At 54.3% G+C, this 17,368-nt stretch overlaps 1 protein-coding gene across 9 annotated transcripts in view; it reads right to left on the reverse strand.

Moving 5' to 3' along the window:
- Positions 1–17,368, reverse strand: part of GRB10 (growth factor receptor bound protein 10) — a 133,929-nt gene that overhangs the window by 45,219 nt on the left and 71,342 nt on the right. For 6 of the 9 annotated variants that reach the window (XM_029926245.1, XM_029926180.1, XM_029926188.1 and 3 more), the window contains one exon: positions 11,574–11,715. In XM_029926245.1, coding sequence (XP_029782105.1) covers positions 11,574–11,715 — 142 coding nt within the window. Of the gene's footprint in view, positions 1–11,573; positions 11,716–17,302 lie in introns of all 9 variants that reach the window. The other 3 variants (XM_029926214.1, XM_029926206.1, XM_029926196.1) reach the window with 1 other exon arrangement.

Below are 17,368 nucleotides of genomic sequence, written 5' to 3' on the forward strand. Positions count from 1 at the left end.
GAGTGGTTTCCAAATTCTCTCCCCTGAAGGACTCCACACAAACTCGACTTGGTTTCCTCCAACGACTCCGCTCATTTCCATCATCACCTGTCTAACTGCTTTCCCTTCACGTTAGCAGAGAGTACAAGGGGAGACCCCAGAGAGGGAGCAGAGGTCCGGAGGGAAGCAGGAGGCCAGACTGCAGGTGTGTACAGGGCAGGACGGTGCATGAGGCGGCCACACCCCCGGTGGTTGGGGGCGGGGGGACCTGGCCAGGAGCCAGCAGAGTGACGCTGGCCGAAAACCACCACCCAGCCGCGGGACACAGTTTCCCAAGATGCAGCTCTGGTCAATGTCCTCCGTGACAGCGCAAAAGCCTGGCCCTTGTGCTCCGAGGGTGGCCAAGTGTTTGCAACACCTAAAAGTGCCTCTCTTGCCTATAGAGATCTGACACGTGCTTTTCACCTTCGAGACATCAGAAAACCCTTTATCCTGACCTGCAGGTGATGGCCACATTTGGAGAGTGCCCAGGTTCCATGAACATGACAGGCTTTATCCCACTGGATGAACATGAGCGAGGAGGGGGAGGTGGGCATCGACTCCCAGCACGTAGGGAGGACCATCAGGAAGAGGAAAAAACAGGGGCAAAAGTTCATTTCCAGCTTCGCCTATTCCCAGCGAATGTCCAAGCAGAAGCAAGAATTAACAGATTCGCTGGTCAAGGAAGATCCTCTCTTGCTCTTAGATTTGGGGGAAACTACAGGGAAAGACGGAGTTCACATGCTCACATTGTAATGCTTTCTACATCTGTGGACACCGTGGAATATTCGATGACTGTCTGTGACACTGTGGGATATTCGATGCTATGATAAAGGATCAGGTCGGGGGCTCACAGATTTAGAGAATTAATATTTTCCAAGATACTTATAGCCAGAAAAACCTTAGCAGGGGGGATTTCACAGTTTCCTGACGGGACACCCCCACCTTCCCATCACACACAACTGGACAAGTGGTTTGCTTGGGTCCCTTGCTTGAATGCAGACCCGTGATGACGCGTCCCGTTAAACATTGGGAGTGATCTCAGGCTGCCTCCCTGGGGGCTCTGACACTCTCGATTTTAGTGCTATCCCCAGAGACCTCCAAAGATTGTTCTCGACAATTGGGCACCCTATCCCAAAGTAGGTTTTGTGGGCAGCCTGTTGTGCACAGAGGGGGTCTGTGATCAAAAGGGTCTGAAAAGCTCTAAGCTGCCTCCCGTCAGTAGGTTTCCTTCCATGTAGGATTTTTCAGGTCCTCCAAAACCTAATATGAAATGTGAATTTCCAAGAGGGTGACGGAATGCAATCCTTCCCAAACTTCATGGATGTACAGGTTTCTTCCCACGACTCTGGTAATGGGGATTCCAGAAACCATGGGGTAAGCAAGACAGGTACTAGGTTCTCCGTCAGTGCTGCACCGTGTGAGGGGATGCAGAAAGCCGGGAGAGCCAGCCACCGCTCTGTGACTCCGGGCTCCGACCCAGAAGGACTGATGGGGCCGGGGGCGGGGGGGGGGGGGGGCTGCATTCCCCGGAAGAACACTTCAGAGCCTCTGGCTTATTCAGACCAAGGCTGAGGTGCGAAGGCACAGTCACAGCAGCCACGGAAACTCGCAAACACGACTCAGGACTGCTCATGGTCTGCATTCCTCTGGTCCTTGCACAAGTTCACAAGGCTGAGACAATCCATGGTCCCATGACATGCTTGTTGACACATCTCTGTCCCCGTAAATGCCTCAAAGGCTCTCCGCCTCAGAGCCCACTGGTGCAGCACTGTACCTGGGATGGGACGGCATGTCCACACTCCTGGGGTCTCCCGTGGTCGTGGTGGCATCATGCACAATGGCAGAAGGGACGGGCCGAGACATGATCTATGCTGCCCGTGGGCTCTGCTTGCTTGGTTGGGCTGAGTTTACATGTCCCCTCAGAAGGAATAAAAGGTCACATAATGTAAATGTCGCTTTGGTTTAGCAAGACATATTTCCTGTCTGTTCAGAGTGCTGCTGGGGTTCCCTGGGAACACCACGGACTTGAACCTCAGGCTCACTTCTCGGACATGACCCGTCACAGCTGCCCCTCGGGATTGACGAACACCAGGCTTTCCCAGAACATGAGGGGTGGCACTGGGTTCAGAGACCTGGCCCCGTTCCTACTGGGGCCTCTCAGCAGAAGGAGAGAGGGCTCCCTGCACTGCCCCCCAGAGGGCGTCCCCAAGGGGTAGCAACAATCTCTCTGCTGAGTGAACTGCCTCAGAGAGTCCTACGGGACTGATGGGCAGTGGATGGGCAAAGGGGCAGAAATAGAGTGATGTCCCCCATCTGAGAGGAGGGGTAGCGCTCTGGTGGGGGTGATGGTGGCAGCTACGAGGCAAGGAAGCCAGGATGCCAGTCTGAGGGACACTGAGTAAACAGGGCTTTATCTCCGAGAGCGACGGGAAGAGCTGATGCGTACAGACAGACCCTCATGTTGGTAAAGTGACGGTCATCGGACAGCAGCATCTTCTCGGTCCTGCTGGAAGCCCGAGCACCGTTCTCCTGGGCTCCTGTCCCAGGACGCCCTATGGCTTCCCCAAGTGTCCAACAGCACCAGATGGCCCCCGTTCACCGGGCTGGCGATGTGCCACTGAGGCCCTGGCTCCAACGTGCTCTAATCCCCAAAGGCACCAGAAGGGAGACACGGGCACGATCTGGAGGTGCTAAGAAAAAGAGGGCTTGCATGGCGTGGGATGAGGCCCTCAGGGTGGAGGCTGATGAGAAACTGCTGGGCTCCAGGGCGGCACCTGGCCCACCTGAGTGAACCAGAAGTTGGGGCATCGCCACACCGGCACATTCCACAGCGTCCACTGCACTTGGCCATGGCGGTGGGTTTTTCTGGCCAGAGACGGACTCATGTAAGCAGCACGTTCATTAAACGGTAGTTAGAGCCTCAGGAGACCCACTTTTGATCATCAGTAATGTGCCCTATGTGAGGCAATTAACTCAGTTCCAGAAAATTAATTTTTAAAAGTGAGCAGAGGGAGAAGAGGGAGCTGGAGCTAAGACAATATTCACGCCCTATTAAAAGTGGGGTTAAATATGTGATTAATTGTGTCTGAATAAGAAATGGAAAAGCCTGTTGCCACAAGTCACCAGGCAGCTGCATTGAAACCTTCATTGGCTGGGAGGAAGGCCAGCTGTGAAGGCTTGCTTTAAATTGGGAAATTGAGACACTGCCTTTAAAAAAGTTTTTTTAAATGTTTATTTTTTGATAGAGAGAGACAAAGCATGAGTGGGGGAGGGGCAGAGAGAGAGGAAGACACAGAATCTGAAGCAGGCTCCAGGCGCCGAGCTGTCAGCACAGAGCCAGACACGGGGACTCGGGGCTCAAACCCACGAACTATGAGATCACGGCCTGAGCCAAAGTTGGAGGCTTCACTGACTGAGCCACACAGGTGCCCAAGAAATCGAGACATTTCTAACAGCATCACTGTTCTTTTCTTAACCAGCGCTCCCTGCATGGCTCTCTTGCCCTCCCCCTGCTCCTTTCCTGCCCGTCCCCTCCCCGCACCAATTCTCAGCATCTGGGTGCACCTGCTTCACCAGCTCACTCACTGCTCTTGCTTCCTGCCTGTGGATCTTCCTTGTGTCCTGCCCCAAAGTCTAACACACCTTGTCCTGCTGGGATGTGGTGCAGCCACACACTGCGTCGTTTTTCCCTCTGCCATGTAACAATTCTGGGTTCCTGGCACACAGACCAGTGTGCAAACAGAGCCACGGCCACAGAAGAGGACACAAGTTCCCTGGACGCAGAACAGGGCTGGCCATGGCAGCTGTCTCCCTGCCCCAAGAGTCGCTGTGATGACAACATAAATGTCCTTACCACAGAAACCAATCAGGCCCTTTGCTTCTCAAGGCCAAAGGCACCTGACAGAGCACGTACGCCAAAGTCCCTGACTTGCCAGGGCCATGGATGCAGGCAGCTGTGGGTGGTGCTGTGTGGATGGTGTCAGAGCTGGAATACAAGCTTCCTATCTGGCTCTGACCTCAACAGAATGATGGCTATTCCAGAACATGCACTGACCTGCTGACGCTTCTTATTCAAAAGCATCCTTTTTAAATAGGTTTTTAAATGTTATTTATTTGGGGGGGTGGGGCGGGGACGGGCAGAGAGAGAGAGAGAGAGAGATGGACAGAGGATCCCAAGCAGGCTCCCTGCAGTCAGCACAGAGCCTGATGAGGGGTTCAAACTCACGAACCGTGAGATCATGACCTCACCCAAGTTGGACACCAAGCTGACTGAGCCACCCAGGCATCCCCTGAAAAGCATCCTTTTTAGCAGGAAATGGCAGTCTTCCCTGTTCTGGAGAGGAGGGGTTTTCATTGGGGCAGCGGGGGGGGGGGGTGTCTCCTGGAAGGCTAGCGGGGAGCTAATGCCAGGACACCAGGACAGTGGGGAGCATGCGGGCTTCAGACTCAGGCAGGCCTGATTCACTTCCCGTCTCCACCTCTGGCTGCAGTATCCAGCTGCTGGGGCCCCGGTTTCTCCCTACGAGAGTCTCTTTCTCGTAGTCTGCACAAGTGGTGTGAAAGTTAACGGTGCAGTAACCACCATAAGGCAGGCACCAAAAAACACAGACAGGGTCTTCCCCGGGGAGGACCTGCATGGGACACCCAGTCCAGTGTCCTCCGAGTCATCCGAAGCTCCCCCTTGTCCATCCCGGAGTGCAGACAAGGTATTTCTTAGGCTTTCCAGTGACCTTTCATGGACACACCCCTCAAGGAGCTCGATCCCTAAGGACTCTAACTCGGCCATCGCCACTTTACGGATCCATGTGCATTCCTGGTTTCTCAGGTTTTCAGTGGTTGGTTCACATAAAACACTCGTTTCCAGGGCTACTTGCTACCTCTGAGACTTAGGACCCAAGAGAAGTTCTGGGGTCTGCCCTGGGACTGGTGGGAGAAGCCTCCCCCCTCCCACCCCTGAACGGCCTTGAAGCGGGTGAGGCACCTCCATTTTAGCTGCTAGCCCTGCAGGGGTGCCTGAGGCAGCCCATTCTCCGGAGGGGCATGACCTCCAGCCTCTGCGCCCAGAGAGATCAATCACGAGACACCCATACCCACCAGTGTCGCTCAGGAACATCCCAAGAGACCCACTTTCCTAGGGAAGTCACGCTGACCTTGGGACCAGAGCAAGGTCACTCTGCCCCGCACCCTGTCCTTCTGAGTCCCTCTCCAAGCTGCTCACACAGAGCGCCCCTTTTAAGGTAATCCCTTCTAGGTGGGGAGCCGTCAATCCAATAAGGGTCTGCAGCCACTTCCAGGCAGGGCCCGAGCCCCGACAGCTGACCCCATGATGAGAGCCAGGGGGTCCTTACCCAGCGCCCCAGGAGGAGAGCAGCAGTGCACGACGTTCTAGTGCTACAATGGAGACAGGCAGTGGCTGGGGGCTGCAGTGGGGAGTGAGAACACGCCTGCCAGTGTCCCGTGCAGGGAGGGGGCGTCAGGGGTTCACCTCTGATCACCTGGGACCTGGACAGAAAAACAATCCTGTTCCTGTCAGGCCAACAGCACTGTGCCTCTCTCAGGTTCCTGGGCTCGGGCTGAAGCTCAAGGAGATGGCCTCCGCAGGTCACAGGGCAGGCGCTGCACCCTCTGTTGGATCCTCATCACTGGCACTGAGCCAGGCACGCAGTAGGCACTCAAGAGTTGCTGTCAGACCAATGCACGCTGTACCAAGCTACAGACAGACACCAAACAGTCGTGACTCAGGAGAAGACTACAGTGGGTGTGAAGCACTTGACTTATCAAGTCACAAAGAAGGACCAACGTTCTCTAGATCCACAGGGCACTGATAGCAAAGAGAATGTTTCGGAAGCTTGAAGACACTGTTCAGACTGCAGGATGCAATTCAGGCGTGAGGCTCAGTCTCACGGCTCATGATCTTTGCTGTAAACAATCACCCTTATCCACAGGACAGCCTGTCTTTTCCAAATGAGTCACCAAGCAGTTAAAAAATGCCCTGTTGATTTTTTACCACAAAAGTTCACTTTCTGGATATTGATTTCATTTCACGACCCTCTAGGACACAGAATGTTATCAAAGATTTTCTTAGGCATCTGCATTTCTGGTAAATATTGGATGAGAGGTTATTAAGCAACTTAATTAATTAAGTCATTCAGATAAATTATCCGTTGTTACCAAAACGATGGGATGGCATCCTTCACAGAAGCTGTACCTTCAAACGAGATTTGCTCAGCTCTTTATAATAAACCGGGAAGACTCCACGTAAAACCGCAGCTACGGGTTTTAGACTCTCATGGGGCAAAGGGGGTGTTTCACCAACACGAACCACACTTCATGATTTCATTTTACAAGCCACAAATGAATTATGTCCACACCTGCTCTCAATACTGGCAAAGCCATAAAGCTAATTGAAAATCACTAGACTCTGGTTTAAGATACTAACAAAGAAACCAAACGTCGTTGCTTTAAAATTCATGTAAAGCAATAAAATAAGCAGAAAACCCGAGAAGTGTGAGCCCAAGACGATCCCTAGACCACGCACTGCTTGAGGCAGATATCACTGTCACCAGGGTTCAGAGGTACACTGGGCTCACCGGCTCCTGATGCAGGAGACAGTTCCAGTGACTCCAGAGACCCCATGGGCCAGGCTGCTGACTCCATGGTACACCGGCTCACACTGGTCAGGCCTGGGAGCAGGCAGAGACAGGTACCGCCCAGCCAGGTGGATATGGAGCAGGGATGGGATGAGGTCACCTGTCCTGTGCTGCTTCCGTCCACAGAGGTATATGGTGGGCAAGGGAGGGGGTGCACCACAGCTCTGCCCCTTGATGGTGACAGCCAGGGGACCAACATGGGGGGGCAGTCAGCATGTCAGGACCCCCGATCTAAGGGCAGGGGGGCAGAGCTGGCAGGAAGGAACAGTGACTGTCAGTGGCTGGTCCCCACACAGTGATGTCTAATCCACACAATTTAAGGCTTTAGGTGGAGGGTTTGGGGCAGGAGGTGCACGCCAGGGTGCTCACAAGAGACCTCGGGACTCTCCAGTCTCTGCGGGCTCACACAGCAAGGACTTCTTACAGCTCCCGAGAGTCTGAGACCAGGCAGGGTGGGGTTCTGCTGGGAGCCCCTTCTGGGTCCCTAGAAGGCCACCTTCTTGTTGCAGTATCCCCACCTGCGGCAGACAGAGCTGTGCACTGCTGGCCGGTCCCATAGGAACACTGGTCCCACCGTGGGGTGGGGGGTGCGGGAGGGCAGTCGGCACCATGGTCTAAACCTGCCTACCTCCCTCCCGAAGGCCCTGCCTCCTACGCCCTCCCAGTGGTGGCAGGGCTACAACATTGCTGACTGTGCAGACACAGGTCGGCTTAAGCAAGGACCGGTCATAGGAAAGACACAGACCATGGAGGGGTCAGCATGGGAGGCCCTCCACAGCCTGACCAGGGGTATTTGCACCCCCTGGGTACCGCTGACGGTTCCCAATCCTTCCTAGCAGAGTAATGACCTCTTCTGGTTCATCACTGTCACTTCGGCCACAGTCACTCCATCACCTTCACCTGAGTTGGCTTGTCACTCTGCTGATATGACACTAAGCTCCTCCAGAGCTTTCCAGCCTCAAAGTCCAGACGCAGCAGGACTCAAAGGTCACAGCTGAAGTTCTGACACCAGAGGGGTCGGCAATGTCCCTGGAGTGTTGGGGCTGAGGGCTCCTCTCCCCCGGGGACAGTCCCCCCTCGCCAAATTCTCTGGGCCCTGTGCCGAGTGGCGAACCCGGCTGCCTCCCCCACCCCTGCAGGGTGCCCAGCCTGCAGCTTGCATGTCTCTAGAGAAGCCCTGCTGGGCAGGTGACAGAACGACACCCCCAGGAGCCTGCGACCTCATCAGCACACCTACCACCCCCCAGCAGTCTGTCCCCGGGTCCTGCAGGGATCCTGCATACCACATGGCCGTCCCCTGCACCACACGAGAATACTATGCACCACGTGGCTGTCCCCTGCACCTCATGGGAGTACTTAACATCACTGGGGGTACTTCATATCACGTGGCCGACCCCCCACCATGTGGGAGTACTGTGCAGCACCAGGTGGGGGTCCCCTGCACCTCACGGGATTACTAAACACCACTCGGGGGTACTTCATTATCACATGGCCGACCCCGCACCATGTGGGATTACCACGCACCACGTGGGGGTCCTTGCACCATGCAGGAATACCGCACACCACACGGCCGACCCCATACCATGTGGGAGTACTGTGCACCACACGGGGGTCCCCCATACCACACAGGAATACTGCACACCACATGGGGGTCCCCTGTACCACTTGGGAATACTGTGCACCCTGCAGCCTTCCCCGCACCGCAGTGAGCAGGACGCCTGTGCAACAAGCAGCACGCCACCCACATCAGGGCACTCACTCTCCGGAGCTGGGTACACAGACCCTGCACCTGACACTCCTGCCGCCTAGCAGCCAACAAGGGTCACTAGAGAAGGAAGGTGAAGGCGGGCTGCCGGGATCCTGGAAGAACAGTGTAGCCAGTTTCTCAGGCAGGAATGGTTTCTCTTCCATAGGGCTGTTCAAACTTCTGATTTGCGGAGGCTGCTTCTGACCATCTCACCATCCCAAAGGTGATATGCTCTCTTCTTTCCCCATGCTCACCATGCGATGCCCAGCCAACAGAGGTGTGTGATGGGGCCATCTCTGTTTATATGATTTCGGAAGAACTAGGCTACGGGATCTAACTGCTCCTTCTGACTTCATATGAAAGGAGCCAGAGCAGCAAAGTATCCCTTCCCCTCCTGGCAAGTGGGGAGAAGGGGCCCAAATGCCTTTGACTTTGACTGTAGGCAGGGATGCCCTTACCATTTGGGACGGAGAGGATGTGCTCCATCTCCAGGCTCCAGGAGCATCTGTGCCAATGACACACTGCTCCGAGAGTGAAGGTCGGTCCTGGGAGGGATAGGCAGCGTCCCCCTGGGCCGGTTCCAACATGAGGAATGTGGACTTCTCACAAGTAGAGCAAAGTGTGAAGCATCCTTCCGGTGTCTGCTAGGGGCAGCCAGCCAGAGGGAAGTAGGCGAAGGAGACGCAGACACCAATGCAGACACTGTGATCCCGAGAAAAACAGCAGGCAAAATTCCTGAGTTTCCGGATTCTGCTTACAGAGCTGGACAGCCCGTGGGGGTGGAGGCCTGCTTTCTTGCCAACCGCAGCTAGAGCCAGATAAAATTTTCCCGGTCTTATTTTAGGATGGGTAACGCTGTAAACAACCCCAGTGACCAATCCACAGACAGGCTGTCTAGACCCTTATTTGAAGCAGAAGGTCACCAGGGAGGCAGGCGTCACAGATGCCCTGGAGGCATGTGACAAAGAGTTGCAGCCCCACCAGCGCTGGCTCCCGGACAGGGACACTTACCTCAGCTTCTGAGTGTGATCGCGGGACCCCGCAGCCTGTCCTGGAGTCGTGAGGTCAGAACACGGAGCTGGTGAGGGAGCCTTAGACGGAACACACCCTCCTGAGGGGGCAGACCCTGGGGGTGGTGATGGGTGTGGGGTGGGTGGGGGTGTGCAGAGCAGAGGGCGGTGGCTGTCATGAGTGAGGACAGCAAAGGCAGGGAAGTGCAATCAGAATGAAAGAGTGTGATTCTCAGAGAAAAGGCAAAGAAACTTTTGAAATACACTTGGTGCAAAGAAGGAACATCAAGATCCCAGGAGGCACTGAGTTTAAGTGGCTAGATCAGAAGTTCGAGATGCCACTGTCAGTTCCAAGCTAGCCCCGCTGCTCACATGGGGGCTTACACCTAGCCCTGCCGCTCACTCTGGAGGTTCACACCCAATCCTGCTGCTCACACTGGGGGTCATGCCCAGCCCCAATGCTAAGAGGGTTCACGACCCACCCCACTGTGCACACTGGGGGTTCACACCCAGCCCTACTGCTCATATGGGGAGTTCATGCCCAGCCCCACCGCTAAACTGGGGGTCCACACCCAACATGCCACCATGCACACTGAAGGTTCATGCCCAACCCCACCGCTAAAATGGGATCCACACCTAGCCCCCCTCACACATTGAGGGTTTGTACCCAGCCCCACCACACACCCTGGGGTCACACCCAACCCCACCACACACACTGGAGTTCCTCCTAGCCCCACTGTTAAACTGGGGGTTCACACACAATCTTATCACGCATACTGGGGGTTCATCCATCCCAACCCCACCCCACACATCGGGGTCCTACCTAGCCCCACCGCACCCTGGGGTCCCACCCAGCTCCAAGAGTTACAGCCGGGTTTTAGTTTCCCAACTGCGAAACAGAGAACATTTGCACCTGACTCTTAAGGGTGTTCTGAGGAATAAGGGAACAAATAAGTAAACATGGAAACTACTTAGAACAATACTTGGCACATCGGGATCATTCCGTGAATGTCAGAGGCTGCCGTCACATTGTAGTTATACCGCTGCCCCCTGCCCCCCCCCCCCCCCCCCCCCCCCCCCCCCCCCCCCCCCCCCCCCCCCCCCCCCCCCCCCCCCCCCCCCCCCCCCCCCCCCCCCGCACTATAGCATCACTGGGTCTCCCTCCCAGGCCTGCGACCCACTGTGGTCCAGGCCCTGCCAACGTGGACAGACGGAGCTGCTGGCCTGTTTGCCTGACAAGGTGATCACTGCTAATGTGATGCTGGGTAACTACTGAAGCTTCTGTGTCCCAGTTTCCTCCCAGAGGATAATGGCTGTACAATATCCAGCTCAGAGCCCTACTTTTAAGGTAGAAATGGTTAGTTTCCCATCCAAGTACCAGCCAGGCCCGACCCTGCTTAGCTTCCAAGATCAGACGAGATCAAGCGCGTTCAGGGTGGCATGGCCATAGACCGAAAGTGTTAGTTTCAAAAGGTGGCTGTCATCTTCTGGGTCAAAGAGTTTCTGCTTTGCACAGATTATATTCCAGATCAGGAATATAATAAGCAAAGTCTTCAACCAGACTCAAGTTCCGGTGCCTGAGAAACACCTCATTTATCCAGAGCTCCTGGGGGGTGCCTGGGTGGCTCAGTTGGTTAAGCGTCCAACTTTAGCTCAGGTCATGATCTCATGGTTTGTGGTTCAAGCCCCACATCGGGCTCTGTGCTGACAGTTAGCTCAGAGCCTGGAGCCTGTCTTCGGATTCTGTGTCTCCCTCTCTCTCTGACCCTTCCCTGCTCACATTATCTGTCTCTCAAAAATAAGTAAAAAACTTAAAAAAAAAATTTATCCAGAGGTCCTGGCCAATGAAACTGATACGGCGGGGAAATTTTTAAAGGGAACTAAATAAAATTCATTTTCAACCACCAACATTCATTTTTAATCACTTTCACGAGACTCTTTCCGAAACACGTAGATACATCACTGACTTAACAAATGGAACTGTGGCTAAGGAATCAGAAAGCTCTATAACACAAAAGTATGGTCACAAGAGGAAAAGAATGAAAAGATCCCACGATTACCCTCCCTTCTGACAATACTGAGCCAGCACATCTGTCCTGGCCGCAGCCGGGTGGCCTGGCACTCACACCAGGGCCGTGTGCTCACCTGCTTCGCAGCCGCCTGGCTGGGAGGTAAGGAGCCTCTGGTCAGCAGCGGGGGGCTCCCGGGGCCGCAGAGCTCCGGGAAGGGGTTGGGGATGGCTGGCAGAGACGAGGTTCGGAACTGGTCGTCTTCTTCCTGCAGGCGTCTGGGAGACACAACAACCACTCGTTAAATGCTGCCATCCGCTGACACGATCCAGCAGTCCCACGTCTGGAGATGTCCCCAAGGAAACTAAAGACGGATCCTGACAGGTACCTGTGTTCCCGTGGGACTGGTCACATCGGTCCCCAAGGGTGTCCACAATGCAGGCATGGATTAACCAAATATGGTTTATCCATCCAGAGGACACTACTCAGCCTGACCGAGGAAGGAAACTGACGCACAGGTACACCCTGAAGACATGGTGCTGGGTGAATTCAGCTGGTCACAAAAGGGCAGATCTTGTGCGACCTACTTCTGTGAGGTGCCGAGGGTTTCCAGACCCCTAGCTAGAACAATGGAAAAACACCAGCGACTGGTGGCCAGGGAATGGGGAGTCGTGGTTTCACAGGGACAGAGTGTCACTTCTGCAAGATGAGCAAGTTCTAGAGCTAGAACATGAGCGTATGCACCATGCAATATGCACTTAAACATGGCCATGCGTCCTGTTCTACAACAAAGGTTTTGTTTTTAATTTTTCCCCCAAAGCTGCCATTCTCGGACTCAAAGGGTACTGATTCCCTCACACATTAAATATCCTCTCCGGATGCCAAGGGGTGCCTGGGGGGTGCTCAGTTGGCTAAGCATCCCACTTCGACTCAGGTCATGGTCTCACAGTTTGTGAGTTTGAGTCCCTCATCGGGCGCTGTGCTGACAGCTCACAGCCGGCTTCAGATCTGTCCCTGTCTGTCTGCCCCTCTCCCACTAGCACTCATAAACTTTAAAAAAAACTAAACAAAATAAACCATGCTCTGCGCATGACACATCCTAGATGTTTTCCCCAAACACCTCATGGGTTTTGTTCCATGAACACTGATGGGTGAAGAGGTTTTGAAAGTAAGAGCACTTTCACGAGAACAACTATGTTCAATGACCTTGGAGCGAGTGCTTCTCTGAACGCATGACAACACGAGAAGAGGCTCCCTGTGCCCTGGTCTGGGCTGCGGGATGGAGGCTTGCTTATACAAGAGAGGTTGTTTGTTGGTATTGGATTGGAAATAAAGGCCCTGCACAGCCATCCTCCCCAGGACATGAAAGCTCGTGTTTCCATCACAGCCACTGCGGAGGAAGCACCAGGCTGCCTACTCGTTGGCATTTCCTCCCAAGCAAAACCCATTCGTCATACGGCAAAGCCAAACACACACACGATAATGGATCAGATACAGTTATGAAAATAGAAAAACAAAGTTCAAAGGAGAAACAGCTGCAAAGGGTCCCTCTGTCTCCTTTCCCCGGGGTCCCGCCAGTGGCTTCCTGGCCACGCTGTCCTCCCAAGGGTGGCACTGCCCAGTGTCCAGACGCCCACTCTGAGCTGCGGCATGAGCCCTGCCATCACCAAGCGTTGCTGGTCCTTGTTGACATAGGCCTTGTGAAGCCCTTGTAGGCGGAGTCATCCAAGAATCTTCTGGACTCCTTTTATAGTTCTACTACATTAATGATCCATTAATGGGAATTTGGCTGCTAGAGAAATGCAGTGATCACGCCACAGCTTCTCAGCTTCTCTGTTTACCAAGCGATCCTGACCTGGAGGGGCCCGCCAGCCATTCCACGGGGACCAGGAGGCACCGTCTGCAGCACACATACTCCTGGGCGGGAAGGGGGTCATGCTGTGGGGTACCGCGGCCCCTCCACAGCACCCCCACATCGTACTAGAAAACAGATGTGCACTCAGGAAATCCTACTCTTCCCACACCAGCCTCTATCACGGCCAAGGTGTCCGGCTGACACGCTGCCCCTTGTCCTACAGAGCAAGAGAGGAGGAGGAAAGCCCTCAACGACCACTGACCGGGTGACCATCCTGAAGCAGGAGACTTTTATTGTTTCGGCTTATATACAAGATGCCAATGTTCTAACGCTCTGGTTGTTCCCCAAAGCTTCTCTTAATGGGGTTGTTTTGAAAAACTTTAAAAGCCATGTGCTTTGGAGGGTGCCTGGGTGGCTCAGTCTGTTAAGCTCTCACTTGGGCTCAGGTCATGATCTCACGGTTCATGAGTTCGAGCCCTGTGTCAGATGAACACGAGCCTTGTTTCAGGTGAGCCCCGCTTCAGTCTCTCTGCCTCTCTCTCTCTGCCCCTCACTCACTTTCACCCTCTCTCCCTCTTTTAAAATGAATGAATGAATGAATGAATGAATGAATGAATGAAAGCAAGCAAGTGGTGGTTTTCAGGGCAGTGAGAATACTCTGTATGGTAGTATCATCATACATTGTACATCTGTCCAAACCCATACTACATCCAATACCCAGAGCGAACCCTCAGGTAAGCCATGGACCGTGGCTGACGAGTGTCCAGGCAGGTTCACCAACCATGCCAAAGCTACCACCTGGTGGGGGATGTGGATAATGCAGGAGGCTGTGCATGTGTGGGCAGAGAGTAATGGGAGACCTTTAGAAACGTCTCTTCATTTTGCTATGAATCTAAAACTCATCATTGAAAAATACATCTTTATGGAAAAAAAAAAAAGACCTCATGCCAAGTGACCAAGGGGGTTACACATCGATGAAGCCACAGGAACAGGGAAGTCCACAGCAACAGAGTACGTGTGGACTGGTGGCTGCGAGGGGATGTGGAGACACATTTAATGGGTAGGCACTTCCTCTAGCATGGTGGGAACATTCTGGAACTAGGTAGAGGTGGGAGTCTGTAACTAGTTCAATGCTGGGAGTATACTAAATACACCTGAATTGTACACTTTAATTTTCTTAATGTTTATTTATTTTTGAGAGAGAGTGAGAGAGGGAGACGCAGAGAGAGAGAGAGGAAGAGAGAATCCCAAGCAGACTCTGGCTGTCAGCACAGAGCCCGATGTGGGGCTCAAACTCATAAACCGTGAGATCATGTGTGACTTGAGCTGAAATCAAGGATTGGACGCTTAACCAACTGAGCTACCCAGGGGCCCCTGAAGTGGACAGGTTAAGTGATTAATTTTATGTGGTGTGAATTTCATGTCAATGTGTTATTCTTAAAAATTAAAAGAAAAAAAAATTAAAAGGAAAAGAAAAGTCCTGCGCTGGCTTCCCAGCAGGGCACAAGCATCAGCCAAGGCAAAACCGAGGGACACGACATGAGGCTGGAAAACGTCCCTGCTCCAGAGGCTGCATCCCTGCACAATTATGGAATGAGACATGGGAAGGGGGCAAAAATGCAGGGATGTTGGGGATAAGAATGGCCGGGCCTGGGTTCCACTGCCTCCCCGGGCTAGAATAAGCCTTCTACCTTCCCCACTGTCCGCTCCCTCAGGACCTGATGGCCCAGCTGCAGCCTCTTCCAGGAAGCCCGCTCTGCCTTCCCCAGCTTCTGCTCTGTGCCCGCCTCCATCTGTGCTCCACACCCCGCTCTGTGGGTCTCCTAAGCACCCCCATGTCCAGGGTGTCCTGAGCCCCTCAGGGCCTCTCTGGCTGGGTTTGTGCCCGGACTCCCTACTAGCCAGGTGTGGGCCTGTCACATCCCCTGGTGCTTCAGTTTCCTCACCTGGGCAACAAGACCCATGACATCATCCATCTCATAGGGATGTGGTGGCCACTGTACTAGCTAATAAGTAAGGACTCGACAAAAACTATACACAGGAAGTGCTCAATATAAGGCCTCATTTACAAAAGAAATCTTTGGGTATCCCATATTGGTCACCTCATTTTTTAAATGTACCCAAAAGGAAGATGCACACGGGGAAAAGAGTGTCTCCCTACAGACTGAGCTCCGGAGAGGCTGAGAGCACAGGGCTGATGCTCAAGAAAGCACAGGGGGGCACAAACACCAGGACAGTGGAGGAGAAGAAAGGCAGGAAGCTGGGAGGTGGCTACGGAGCCACGACTCCCCACTGCAGACAGCTCTGAGTTCCCCAAGACACAACAGGCTACCCTGGCAAGAGGGCTACCCAGCTGCAGAAAACCTGGGATATCAGATCAGGAAGGGCCTCACAGGAGTTTCCAGAAGCAGACAGGACCACCCTGCCCCCTCCTCAACCCAATGAAAGAAGCAAGATCCCCAGAAGATGTTGTGCTGAGGAACCAGCAGCACCAAGAACCCCAGCCTGACCAAGGCCTGAGACGAAAGGCACCACACCGCCTCACACCGGAAAGTGCAGGGAGGCAGGGAGGCTGGCCTTGGTCCCTCGCCCACTCCCAACCTTCCATCCCCTCCTGAAAACCTCCAGAGTCAACAGGGACTGGGTGGCAGCCACACCAGTCCACCCACCTCTCAGGTCCTGGAGAAAGGGTAGAAACTCCCTCAGTGTCCTGCCCCTCCCCCTCCCAAATCCAGGTGCGACAACTGCCATCTATCCCCTCTTCATTGGAGTCAGGACGCCACCATCTCTAGGCTGGCCCTTGAAAGAGCCTCCTAGTCAGCCATGCTCCACCCCCCCAACCCCGACACCAAGCTGCCAGGATTATTTGCCAAAAGCCCAACCCCACCTCCTCAATTGCCTCTTCAAATCCCCTCCCCATCTCTCCTCTTCAATGGTTAAGAGACGCCTTCGGGATCTGGCCTGCACCTGTCAAGAGCATCTTCTGTTCAAGCCACCCCATGGAGGTGTGACAGACACATGGAACACTATGCGCGTTTAACTGAATGACTGGGGGTGTCATAAGCACACGTGTGATCCATCACCGGTCCGGCCTGCCATCAACACCCACAACCTCCAACCATTCCCCTCCCTTATTACTACTGCCAAAGCCCTTCCCTCCCTCTTCGCAGGTTTCCCGTACACAGCACCAGGCCGTCATGTGTGGGCTCCGGGCCACAGAACATCCCTTGTAAAACCAAAGCTCCGAACGCTTGTGTCCCGTATCTCCTGATTCCCCTCCCCTCGGCCCCTGGCATCTGGCACTCCTACTCTCTGTTTCTAGGAGTTCGGCCACCTGAGATTTGGCCCATAAGTGCATCTGTGTGGTGCTGTCCTTGTGACCGGCTTGTTTACTCAGCATGCTGCCCATGTCGGCCATCAACGGACGACTCCATAGAGAAAACGCAGTGAGCCCCCTGCAGTGTCATTCCACCATAAAGGAAGGAAATTTCACTCCCTGTGACAACAGGAATTCTCTCTCCCCGCCCCCCCGCCGTCCCCCAATTCCTACTCACCTTTAAACACCCAAATTTGAGATGTGCCACTTCCAAGGAACCCTTCCCCACTTCCCAGAAGCCCCTCCCCCAGCCCTGGTATTTCCAGGAGTACTAATGGAATGTGACCACATATCTGAGGTGGCACTGGTGTGACAGCCCCAGGGGACGCCACTGTTCCAGGTCCCCTCACACCCCACTCTGGGCAGTGAGGCTCTGGAGCCCTCCATCGACTGCCTGGACATTCCTTCATTATTTCCAGAGCATTCTCTTAGGATGACCCCCACCCCCCCACCCAGCCAGTGTCTGGCTCAATGAAAGTTACCAGAACTGAGCCGGATACCAAGTCCAAGCCCAGGGGGGCGAGCTGCACAGAGGAAAGAAGGACCTGATCTATGCAGCGGAGAGCCATGTGGTGTCTGGGCAACGGCCCTCCCTCGCTCTCGGAAACAAGGCCGTCCAGGCCCCGGGGCCCACCTGACGGCGAGGATGTGCACGGGCTGCGAGCGCTGCACCTGCGGTCTCGGGGCCGCCCGCGGCTGC

This window comes from Suricata suricatta, chromosome 2 (genome assembly GCF_006229205.1).
Source record: "Suricata suricatta isolate VVHF042 chromosome 2, meerkat_22Aug2017_6uvM2_HiC, whole genome shotgun sequence".
Classification (NCBI taxonomy): domain Eukaryota; kingdom Metazoa; phylum Chordata; class Mammalia; order Carnivora; family Herpestidae; genus Suricata; species Suricata suricatta.